We start from the raw sequence: 12,376 nt of genomic DNA, 5'->3' as shown, positions 1-12,376 counted from the left end.
TGCCAAAGGTCTGCAAGGCTGTAATTGCTATCTCTGTCTCTCTCTGTCTCTCTATCTCTGTCTCTCTCTGTCTCTCTCTGTCTCTCTCTCTCTCTCTCTCTCTCTGTTTCTCTCTGTTTCTCTCTGTCTCTCTCTGTCTCTCTCTGTCTCTCTCTCTCTCTGTGTGTCTCTCTCTCTCTCTCTCTCTCTCTCTCTCTGTCTCTCTGTCTCTGTCTCTCTCTCTCTGTCTCTCTCTCTCTGTCTCTCTCTCTCTCTCTGTCTCTCTCTCTCTCTCTCTCTCTCTCTCTGTCTCTCTCTCTCTATCTCTGTCTCTCTCTGTCTCTCTATCTCTGTCTCTCTATCTTTGTCTCTCTCTATCTCTGTCTCTCTCTGTCTCTCTCTCTCTCTCTGTCTCTCTCTCTCTCTGTCTCTCTCTCTCTCTGTCTCTCTCCATTGTTCCCAGGTGGGTGACACATCCTTCGACCTGCCGGAGGCTAATGTCCTGATCCAGATCTCGTCTCACGGGGGTTCTCGCAGACAGGAGGCTCAGAGGCTGGGCAGGGTGCTGCGAGCCAAGAAAGGTGTGTGTGTGTGTGTGTGTGTGTGTGTGTATATATATCTCAATATATATATATATATATATATTGTGTGGTCAAATGCCATGATTTATTTGACTGTGAGATTGAAGTTGACCGATACTGGGCTATCTCACTGATAGTGTTTTCCTGTTTCCCTTTTCTACACACCTACACACACACACACCTCCACACACACACCTCCACACACACATCCACACACACACACACCTCCCCTTCAGGTATGGTTGCGGAGGAGTATAATGCCTACTTCTACTCGTTGGTGTCTCAGGATACTCAGGAGATGGCTTACAGCACCAAGAGACAGAGGTTCCTCGTGGACCAGGGATACAGCTTCAAGGTCCGTTACTATACAATACTAACCCTACAGCACCAAGAGACAGAGGTCCGTTACTATACAATACTAACCCTACAGCACCAAGAGACAGAGGTCCCTAGTGGACCAGGGTCCGTTACTATACAATACTAACCCTACAGTACCAAGAGACAGAGGTCCGTTACTATACAATACTAACCCTACAGCACCAAGAGACAGAGGTCCCTAGTGGACCAGGGATACAGCTTCAAGGTCCGTTACTATACAATACTAACCCTACAGCACCAAGAGACAGAGGTCCGTTACTATACAATACTAACCCTACAGCACCAAGAGACAGAGGTCCCTAGTGGACCAGGGATACAGCTTCAAGGTCCGTTACTATACAATACTAACCCTACAGCACCAAGAGACAGAGGTCCGTTACTATACAATACTAACCCTACAGCACCAAGAGACAGAGGTCCGTTACTATACAATACTAACCCTACAGCACCAAGAGACAGAGGTCCCTAGTGGACCAGGGTCAGTTACTATACAATACTAACCCTACAGCACCAAGAGACAGAGGTTCCTAGTGGACCAGGGTCAGTTACTATACAATACTAACCCAAACAGTTTTCCCCCTATATTACTTTAGCTGTGGCGGCCATAATATATATTTTTTTCGGTCAGCAAATAGTGTCTCTGGATTGTCCCTGAGGAGCTTATTTCTGTTGTTGTACTTCATCCGTGCAGTATTACTTTTTATATCCAAGGGGTACTGTATTGTATTGACCTCTGGACAGCGATAAGCCAATGGGGGCTTCACAAAGGCCTCTGCATTGGGGTGGGGGGGGGGGGGGGGGCAGTGAAACTCTCCTGCCATTGTTAGGCTCAAGAGGTTTCACCCATCTGACTTCACACTAATTGAAGGTGTCACCAGGTCTGTTCGTTCCAAGCAGCCTGGTAGCTTAGTAGCTTTATTTACTTAGCTTTTATATAACACAATTACCTAGAGATGATTATTTTACATTTTGTCTTCAGAAGTAGGTTCAGACTGAACATTACTCACTCAGTGTTGGATGGTATTTACAGGTTCAGACTCAATATTACTCACTCAGTGTTGGACGGTATTTACAGGTTCAGACTGAATATTACTCACTCAGTGTTGGATGTGTTTACAGGTTCAGACTGAATATTACTCACTCAGTGTTGGATGGTATTTACAGGTTCAGACTGAATATTACTCACTCAGTGTTGGACGGTATTTACAGGTTCAGACTGAATATTACTCACTCAGTGTTGGATGGTATTTACAGGTTCAGACTGAATATTACTCACTCAGTGTTGGATGTATTTACAGGTTCAGACTGAATATTACTCACTCAGTGTTGTGTATTTACAGGTTCAGACTGAATATTACTCACTCAGTGTTGGACGGTATTTACAGGTTCAGACTGAATATTACTCACTCAGTGTTGGATGTATTTACAGGTTCAGACTGAATATTACTCACTCAGTGTTGGACGGTATTTACAGGTTCAGACTGAATATTACTCACTCAGTGTTGGATGTATTTACAGGTTCAGACTGAATATTACTCACTCAGTGTTGTGTATTTACAGGTTCAGACTGAATATTACTCACTCAGTGATGTGATGGATATAAAATATTTTTAATTTGACTTGATCACAGAGATAGAGGAGAGAGAGCTCTAGTTTGCTCCGGCTCAAATTAAGCACTGATCTAATCTCTCCTCCTCCTCCTCTCTCTCTGTCCTTCCCCCCCTCTCTCTCTGTCTTTCCCCCCCTCTCTCCCTGTCCTTCCCCCTCTCTCTCTCTGTCCTTCCCCCTCTCTCGCTCTGTCCTTCCCCCTCTCTCGCTCTGTCCTTCCCCCTCTCTCTCTCTGTCCTTCCCCCTCTCTCTCTCTGTCCTTCCCCCTCTCTCTCTCTGTCCTTCCCCCTCTCTCTCTGTCCTTCCCCCTCTCTCTCTCTGTCCTTCCCCCTCTCTCTCTCTGTCCTTCCCCCTCTCGCTCTGTCCTTCCCCCTCTCTCTCCCTGTCCTTCCCCCTCTCTCTCTGTCCTTCCCCCTCTCTCTCCCTGTCCTTCCCCCTCTCTCTCTCTGTCCTTCCCCCTCTCTCTCTCTGTCCTTCCCCCTCTCTCTCTGTCCTTCCCCCTCTCTCTCTCTGTCCTTCCCCCTCTCTCTCTCTGTCCTTCCCCCTCTATCTCTGTCCTTCCCCCTCTCTCTCTCTGTCCTTCCCCCTCTCTCTCTGTCCTTCCCCCTCTCTCTCTCTGTCCTTCCCCCTCTCTCTCTCTGTCCTTCCCCCTCTCGCTCTGTCCTTCCCCCTCTCTCTCCCTGTCCTTCCCCCTCTCTCTCTGTCCTTCCCCCTCTCTCGCTCTGTCCTTCCCCCTCTCTCTCCCTGTCCTTCTCTCTCTCTGTCCATCCCCCTCTCTCTCTCTGTCCTTCCCTCTCTCTCTCTGTCCTTCCCCCTCTCTCTCCCTGTCCTTCCCCCTCTCTCTCTGTCCTTCCCCCTCTCGCTCTGTCCTTCCCCCTCTCTCTCCCTGTCCTTCCCCCTCTCTCTCTGTCCTTCCCCCTCTCTCGCTCTGTCCTTCCCCCTCTCTCTCCCTGTCCTTCTCTCTCTCTGTCCTTCCCCCTCTCTCGCTCTGTCCTTCCCCCTCTCTCTCCCTGTCCTTCTCTCGCTCTGTCCTTCCCTCTCTCGCTCTGTCCTTCCCTCTCTCTCTCTGTCCTTCCCCCTCTCTCTCTGTCCTTCCCCCTCTCTCGCTCTGTCCTTCCTCCTTTATCTCTCCTCCTCCTCCTCCTCTCTCTGTCCTTCCCCCTCTCTCGCTCTGTCCTTCCTCCTTTATCTCTCCTCCTCCTCCTCTCTCTCTGTCCTTCCCCCCCTCTCTCTCTGTCTTTCCCCCCCTCTCTCCCTGTCCTTCCCCCTCTCTCTCTCTGTCCTTCCCCCTCTCTCGCTCTGTCCTTCCCCCTCTCTCGCTCTGTCCTTCCCCCTCTCTCTCTCTGTCCTTCCCCCTCTCTCTCTCTGTCCTTCCCCCTCTCTCTCTCTGTCCTTCCCCCTCTCTCTCTCTGTCCTTCCCCCTCTCTCTCTGTCCTTCCCCCTCTCTCTCTCTGTCCTTCCCCCTCTCTCTCTCTGTCCTTCCCCCTCTCGCTCTGTCCTTCCCCCTCTCTCTCCCTGTCCTTCCCCCTCTCTCTCTGTCCTTCCCCCTCTCTCTCTCTGTCCTTCCCCCTCTCTCTCTCTGTCCTTCCCCCTCTCTCTCTGTCCTTCCCCCTCTCTCTCTCTGTCCTTCCCCCTCTCTCTCTCTGTCCTTCCCCCTCTCTCTCTGTCCTTCCCCCTCTCTCTCTCTGTCCTTCCCCCTCTCGCTCTGTCCTTCCCTCTCTCTCTCTGTCCTTCCCTCTCTCTCTCTGTCCTTCCCCCTCTCTCTCTGTCCTTCCCCCTCTCTCGCTCTGTCCTTCCTCCTTTATCTCTCCTCCTCCTCCTCCTCTCTCTGTCCTTCCCCCTCTCTCTCTGTCCTCCTCCTCCCCCTCCTCCTCCTCCTCTCTCTGTCCTTCCCCCTCCTCCTCTCTCTCCTCCTCCTCCTGCTCTCCTCCAGGTCATCACTAAAATGGCGGGGATGGAGGAGGATAATCTGATGTTCTCCTCCAAGGAGGAACAGTATCAGCTGCTCCAGAAGGTTCTGGCTGCTACAGACCTCGACGCAGAGGAGGAGGTGGTCATCGGAGAGAATGGACGGCCAATGGTATACACACCTCTTATCAATCAATCAATACAATGTGTTCTATATTCTAAACTCTCTCTCCCCCCCTCCAGTTCTATATTCTAAACTCTCTCTCTCCCTCCAGTTCTATATTCTAAACTCTCTCTCTCTCCCTCCAGTTCTATATTCTAAACTCTCTCTCCCCCCTCCAGTTCTATATTCTAAACTCTCTCTCCCCTCCAGTTCTATATTCTAAACTCTCTCTCTCCCCTCCAGTTCTATATTCTAAACTCTCTCTCTCCCCCTCCAGTTCTATATTCTAAACTCTCTCTCTCCCCCTCCAGTTCTATATTCTAAACTCTCTCTCTCCCCCTCCAGTTCTATATTCTAAACTCTCTCTCCCCCCTACAGTTCTATATTCTAAACTCTCTCTCCCCCTCCAGTTCTATATTCTAAACTCTCTCTCCCCCCTCCAGTTCTATATTCTAAACTCTCTCTCTCCCTCCAGTTCTATATTCTAAACTCTCTCTCTCCCCTCCAGTTCTATATTCTAAACTCTCTCTCCCCCTCCAGTTCTATATTCTAAACTCTCTCTCTCTCCTCCAGTTCTATATTCTAAACTCTCTCCCCCCCTCCAGTTCTATATTCTAAACTCTCTCTCTACCCCTCCAGTTCTATATTCTAAACTCTCTCTCCCCCTCCAGTTCTATATTCTAAACTCTCTCTCCCCCTCCAGTTCTATATTCTAAACTCTCTCTCCCCCCTCCAGTTCTATATTCTAAACTCTCTCTCTCCCCTCCAGTTCTATATTCTAAACTCTCTCTCCCCCCTCCAGTTCTATATTCTAAACTCTCTCTCCCCTCCAGTTCTATATTCTAAACTCTCTCTCTCCCCTCCAGTTCTATATTCTAAACTCTCTCTCTCCCCCTCCAGTTCTATATTCTAAACTCTCTCTCTCCCCCTCCAGTTCTATATTCTAAACTCTCTCTCCCCCCTCCAGTTCTATATTCTAAACTCTCTCTCTCCCCTCCAGTTCTATATTCTAAACTCTCTCTCTCTCCCTCCAGTTCTATATTCTAAACTCTCTCTCTCCCCTCCAGTTCTATATTCTAAACTCTCTCTCCCCCTCCAGTTCTATATTCTAAACTCTCTCTCCCCCCTACAGTTCTATATTCTAAACTCTCTCTCTCTCCCTCCAGTTCTATATTCTAAACTCTCTCTCTCCCCCTCCAGTTCTATATTCTAAACTCTCTCTCTCCCCTCCAGTTCTATATTCTAAACTCTCTCTCTCCCCCTCCAGTTCTATATTCTAAACTCTCTCTCTCCCTTCAGTTCTATATTCTAAACTCTCTCTCTCCCCTCCAGTTCTATATTCTAAACTCTCTCTCTCCCCCTCCAGTTCTATATTCTAAACTCTCTCTCTCTCCCTCTCTCCGCCTCCAGTTCTATATTCTAAACTCTCTCTCTCCCCCTCCAGTTCTATATTCTAAACTCTCTCTCTCTCCCTCTCTCCGCCTCCAGTTCTATATTCTAAACTCTCTCTCTCCCCCTCCAGTTCTAGATTCTAAACTCTCTCTCTCTCCCTCCAGTTCTATATTCTAAACTCTCTCTCTCCCCCTCCAGTTCTATATTCTAAACTCTCTCTCTCTTCAGTTCTATATTCTAAACTCTCTCTCCCCCTCCAGTTCTATATTCTAAACTCTCTCTCTCTCCTCCAGTTCTATATTCTAAACTCTCTCTCCCCTCCAGTTCTATATTCTAAACTCTCTCTCTACCCCTCCAGTTCTATATTCTAAACTCTCTCTCTCCCTCTCCAGTTCTATATTCTAAACTCTCTCTCCAGTTCTATATTCTAAACTCTCTCTCCCCTCTCCAGTTCTATATTCTAAACTCTCTCCCCCCCTCCAGTTCTATATTCTAAACTCTCTCTCTCCCCTCCTGTTCTAGATTCTAAACTCTCTCTCCCCCTCCAGTTCTATATTCTAAACTCTCTCTCTCTCCCTCCAGTTCTATATTCTAAACTCTCTCTCTCCCTCTCCAGTTCTATATTCTAAACTCTCTCTCTCTCCCCCTCCAGTTCTATATTCTAAACTCTCTCTCCCCCCTCCAGTTCTATATTCTAAACTCTCTCTCTCCCCTCCAGTTCTATATTCTAAACTCTCTCTCTCCCCTCCAGTTCTATATTCTAAACTCTCTCTCTCTCTTCAGTTCTATATTCTAAACTCTCTCTCTACCCCTCCAGTTCTATATTCTAAACTCTCTCTCTCCTTTCCAGTTCTATATTCTAAACTCTCTCTCTCTCTCTCTCTACCCCTCCAGTTCTATATTCTAAACTCTCTCCCCCCCTCCAGTTCTATATTCTAAACTCTCTCTCTACCCCTCAGGTTCTATATTCTAAACTCTCTCTCCCCTTCCAGTTCTATATTCTAAACTCTCTCTCCCCCTCCAGTTCTATATTCTAAACTCTCTCTCTCCCCCCCTCCAGTTCTATATTCTAAACTCTCTCTCCCCCCTCCAGTTCTATATTCTAAACTCTCTCTCCCTCCCTCCAGTTCTATATTCTAAACTCTCTCTCTCCCTCCAGTTCTATATTCTAAACTCTCTCTCCCCCCTACAGTTCTATATTCTAAACTCTCTCTCTCTCCCTCCAGTTCTATATTCTAAACTCTCTCTCTCCCTCTCCAGTTCTATATTCTAAACTCTCTCTCTCTCCCCCTCCAGTTCTATATTCTAAACTCTCTCTCTCTCTTCAGTTCTATATTCTAAACTCTCTCTCTCTCCCTCCAGTTCTATATTCTAAACTCTCTCTCTCTCCTCCAGTTCTATATTCTAAACTCTCTCTCTCTCCTCCAGTTCTATATTCTAAACTCTCTCTCTCCCCCCCAGTTCTATATTCTAAACTCTCTCTCTCTCTTCAGTTCTATATTCTAAACTTTCTCTGTCTCTCTCTCCCCCCTCTCCAGTTCTATATTCTAAACTCTCTCCCCCCTCTCCAGTTCTATATTCTAAACTCTCTCCCCCCTCTCCAGTTCTATATTCTAAACTCTCTCCCCCCTCTCCAGTTCTATATTCTAAACTCTCTCTCTCCCCTCCTGTTCTAGATTCTAAACTCTCTCTCTCCCTTCAGTTCTATATTCTAAACTCTCTCTCTCCCCCTCCAGTTCTATATTCTAAACTCTCTCTCTCCCCTCCAGTTCTATATTCTAAACTCTCTCTCTCCCCCTCCAGTTCTATATTCTAAACTCTCTCTCTCCCCTCCAGTTCTATATTCTAAACTCTCTCTCTCTCCCCCTCCAGTTCTATATTCTAAACTCTCTCTCTCCCCCTCCAGTTCTATATTCTAAACTCTCTCTCTCCCCCCCAGTTCTATATTCTAAACTCTCTCTCTCCCCCTCCAGTTCTATATTCTAAACTCTCTCTCTCTCTTCAGTTCTATATTCTAAACTCTCTCTCTCCCCTCCAGTTCTATATTCTAAACTCTCTCTCTCTCCCTTCAGTTCTATATTCTAAACTCTCTCTCCCCCTCCAGTTCTATATTCTAAACTCTCTCTCTCCCCCTCCAGTTCTATATTCTAAACTCTCTCTCCCCCCTCCAGTTCTATATTCTAAACTCTCTCTCTCTCTTCAGTTCTATATTCTAAACTCTCTCTCTCCCTCCAGTTCTATATTCTAAACTCTCTCTCCCCCTCCAGTTCTATATTCTAAACTCTCTCTCTCCCCCTCCAGTTCTATATTCTAAACTCTCTCTCCCCCCTCCAGTTCTATATTCTAAACTCTCTCTCTCCCCTCCAGTTCCTATATTCTAAACTCTCTCTCCCCCCTACAGTTCTATATTCTAAACTCTCTCTCTCCCTCCAGTTCTATATTCTAAACTCTCTCTCCCCCCTCCAGTTCTATATTCTAAACTCTCTCTCTCTCCCTCCAGTTCTATATTCTAAACTCTCTCTCTCCCCCTCCAGTTCTATATTCTAAACTCTCTCTCTCCCCCTCCAGTTCTAGATTCTAAACTCTCTCTCTCTCCCTCCAGTTCTATATTCTAAACTCTCTCTCTCCCCCTCCAGTTCTAGATTCTAAACTCTCTCTCTCTCCCTCCAGTTCTATATTCTAAACTCTCTCTCTCTCTCCAGTTCTATATTCTAAACTCTCTCTATCCCCCCCAGTTCTATATTCTAAACTCTCTCTCTCCCCCTCCAGTTCTATATTCTAAACTCTCTCTCTCCCCCTCCAGTTCTATATTCTAAACTCTCTCTCTCCCCCTCCAGTTCTATATTCTAAACTCTCTCTCCCCCTCCAGTTCTATATTCTAAACTCTCTCTCTCCCCCTCCAGTTCTATATTCTAAACTCTCTCTCTCTCCCCCTCCAGTTCTATATTCTAAACTCTCTCTCTCTCCCTCTCCAGTTCTATATTCTAAACTCTCTCTCCCCCCTCCAGTTCTATATTCTAAACTCTCTCTCCCCCCTCCAGTTCTATATTCTAAACTCTCTCTCTCCCCCTCCAGTTCTATATTCTAAACTCTCTCTCTCCCCCTCCAGTTCTATATTCTAAACTCTCTCTCTCTCCCTCCAGTTCTAGATTCTAAACTCTCTCTCTCCCCTCCAGTTCTATATTCTAAACTCTCTCTCTCTCCCCCTCCAGTTCTATATTCTAAACTCTCTCTCTCCCCTCCAGTTCTATATTCTAAACTCTCTCTCTCTCCCCCTCCAGTTCTATATTCTAAACTCTCTCTCTCCCCCTCCAGTTCTATATTCTAAACTCTCTCTCTCCCCTCCAGTTCTATATTCTAAACTCTCTCTCTCCCCCTCCAGTTCTATATTCTAAACTCTCTCTATCCCCCCCAGTTCTATATTCTAAACTCTCTCTCTCCCCCTCCAGTTCTATATTCTAAACTCTCTCTCTCCCCTCCAGTTCTATATTCTAAACTCTCTCTCTCTCCCCTCCTGTTCTATATTCTAAACTCTCTCTCTCCCCTCCAGTTCTATATTCTAAACTCTCTCTCTCTCCCCTCCAGTTCTATATTCTAAACTCTCTCTCTCCCCCTCCAGTTCTATATTCTAAACTCTCTCTCTCCCCCTCCAGTTCTATATTCTAAACTCTCTCTCTCCCCCTCCAGTTCTAGATTCTAAACTCTCTCTCTCTCCCTCCAGTTCTATATTCTAAACTCTCTCTCTCCCCTCCAGTTCTATATTCTAAACTCTCTCTCTCTCCCCTCCAGTTCTATATTCTAAACTCTCTCTCTCCCCCTCCAGTTCTATATTCTAAACTCTCTCTCTCCCCCTCCAGTTCTATATTCTAAACTCTCTCTCTCCCCTCCAGTTCTATATTCTAAACTCTCTCTCTCCCCTCCAGTTCTATATTCTAAACTCTCTCTCTCCCCCTCCAGTTCTATATTCTAAACTCTCTCTCTCTCCCTCCAGTTCTATATTCTAAACTCTCTCTCTCCCCCTCCAGTTCTATATTCTAAACTCTCTCTCTCCCCTCCAGTTCTATATTCTAAACTCTCTCTCTCCCCTCCAGTTCTATATTCTAAACTCTCTCTCTCCCCCTCCAGTTCTATATTCTAAACTCTCTCTATCCCCCCCAGTTCTATATTCTAAACTCTCTCTCTCCCCCTCCAGTTCTATATTCTAAACTTCTCTCTCTCCTCCCCCCTCCAGTTCTATATTCTAAACTCTCTCTCTCCCCCTCCAGTTCTATATTCTAAACTCTCTCTCTCCCCCTCCAGTTCTATATTCTAAACTCTCTCTCTCCCCCTCCAGTTCTATATTCTAAACTCTCTCTCTCTCCCCCCTCCTGTTCTATATTCTAAACTCTCTCTCTCTCCCCTCCAGTTCTAGATTCTAAACTCTCTCTCTCTCCCTCCAGTTCTATATTCTAAACTCTCTCTCTCCCCCTCCAGTTCTAGATTCTAAACTCTCTCTCTCTCCCTCCAGTTCTATATTCTAAACTCTCTCTCTCTCCCCCTCCAGTTCTAGATTCTAAACTCTCTCTCCCCCTCCAGTTCTATATTCTAAACTCTCTCTCTCCCCCTCCAGTTCTATATTCTAAACTCTCTCTTTCTCCCTCCAGTTCTAGATTCTAAACTCTCTCTCTCCCCCTCCAGTTCTATATTCTAAACTCTCTCTCTACCTCCAGTTCTATATTCTAAACTCTCTCTCTTCCCCTTCAGTTCCAGCGGAGGCCAGGTACCATGAGCTCCATGTCTGGGGCTGATGACTCCGTCTACATGGAGTATCGCTCTCGAGGCGGCAGGGCCCACCTGGGTAACAACATCCACCCGCTCTTCAAACGCTTCCGGAAGGGCACATAGCCCTCCAGTCTAATCTGCTGCACCATATAGAGGGAATAAGGTGTTATTGTGTGATGCTGCCTGGGTGTTTGGGAGGGATTCCCAGACCGAGGCCAGGCGAGACGTAGCCCCTGTAGTCTCTGGGAGGACGTACTCGTTCCCTGTGTGTTTCAGAGAGGACACAGTTCCACATCACCACCTCAGTCAGTTCTAGGGGCTTTCAGTGATCCAGAGAGGGATACGAAATGTTTTATTCTTTCTCCTCCGTGTTTCATTCATCATGTGTTTTTTTTGTCATGACAGTTTGTTTCCATGTAATGCGTTTAAATAAAACTGGATTTTTTGGGGATTCGTTTGTATATTTATTTTGTTGTTGTTCGCAGAATCAGTTTCTCAACCAAGTATCCAAACGCTGTCACACCCCTACCCTCCCCTCCCTCTACCCTCCCCCTCCCTCTACCCTCCCCCTACCCTCCCCCTACCCTCCCCCTCCCCCTACCCTCCCTCTACCCTCCCCCTACCCTCCCCCTCCCCCTACCCTCCCCCTCCCTCTACCCTCCCCCTACCCTCCCCCTACCCTCCCCCTCCCCCTACCCTCCCCCTCCCTCTACCCTCCCCCTCCCCCTACCCTCCCCCTCCCCCTACCCTCCCCCTCCCCCTACCCTCCCCCTCCCTCTACCCTCTACCCTCCCTCTACCCTCTACCCTCCCTCTACCCTCCCCCTCCCTCTACCCTCCCCCTACCCTCCCCCTCCCCCTACCCTCCCCCTCCCTCTACCCTCCCCCTCCCCCTACCCTCCCCCTACCCTCCCTCTACCCTCCCCCTCCCCCTACCCTCCCCCTCCCTCTACCCTCTACCCTCCCTCTACCCTCCCCCTCCCTCTACCCTCCCTCTACCCTCCCCCTCCCTCTACCCTCCCTCTACCCTCTACCCTCCCTCTACCCTCCCCCTCCCTCTACCCTCCCCCTCCCTCTACCCTCCCTCTACCCTCCCCCTCCCTCTACCCTCCCCTTACCCTCCCCTCCCCCTCCCTCTACCCTCCCTCTACCCTCCCCCTCCCTCTACCCTCCCCCTCCCTCTACCCTCCCCTTACCCTACCCTCCCCCTCCCTCTACCCTCCCTCTACCCTCCCCTCCCTCTACCCTCCCTCTACCCTCCCCTCCCTCTACCCTCCCATTACCCTACCCTCCCCCTCCCCTCCCTCTACCCTCCCATTACCCTACCCTCCCCCCTCCCCTCCCTCTACCCTCCCTCTACCCTCCCCTTACCCTACCCTCCCCCCCTCCCTCTACCCTCCCCCTCCCCTCCCTCTACCTTCCCCCCCTCCCTCTACCCTCCCCTCCCTCTACCCTCCCCTCCCTCTACTCCCCCCTCCCTCTACCCTCTCCCCTCCCCTCCCAAACACTGTCACACCTCTACCCTCTACCCTCCCCCTACCCTCCCCCCTCCCCTCCCAAACACTGTCACACCTCTACCCTCCCCCCTCCCTCTACCCTCCCCCCTC

General features: G+C 48.5%; 1 protein-coding gene across 2 annotated transcripts in view; it reads left to right on the top strand.

Annotated features, from left to right (window-relative positions):
* ercc3 (excision repair cross-complementation group 3) overlaps nucleotides 1–11,221 on the top strand; it is a 55,311-nt gene extending 44,090 nt beyond the window's left edge. Inside the window, exons 13-16 of one of the 2 annotated variants that reach the window (XM_055910548.1) lie at nucleotides 443–560; nucleotides 797–915; nucleotides 4,480–4,626; nucleotides 10,753–11,221. In XM_055910548.1, the coding sequence (XP_055766523.1) occupies nucleotides 443–560; nucleotides 797–915; nucleotides 4,480–4,626; nucleotides 10,753–10,893 (525 nt within the window). In that variant the 3' untranslated portion in view covers nucleotides 10,894–11,221. The remainder of the gene's footprint in view (nucleotides 1–442; nucleotides 561–796; nucleotides 916–4,479; nucleotides 4,627–10,752) is intronic. The other variant, XM_055910549.1, reaches the window with a different exon arrangement.
* The last annotated feature ends 1,155 nt before the right edge of the window (nucleotides 11,222–12,376 follow it).

Source organism: Salvelinus fontinalis, unplaced genomic scaffold (genome assembly GCF_029448725.1).
Source record: "Salvelinus fontinalis isolate EN_2023a unplaced genomic scaffold, ASM2944872v1 scaffold_0017, whole genome shotgun sequence".
In the NCBI taxonomy this organism is placed as follows: Eukaryota; Metazoa; Chordata; class Actinopteri; order Salmoniformes; family Salmonidae; genus Salvelinus; species Salvelinus fontinalis.
The sequence above is the reverse complement of the archived record's forward strand: the minus strand, read 5'-3'. Positions and strand labels throughout refer to the sequence as shown.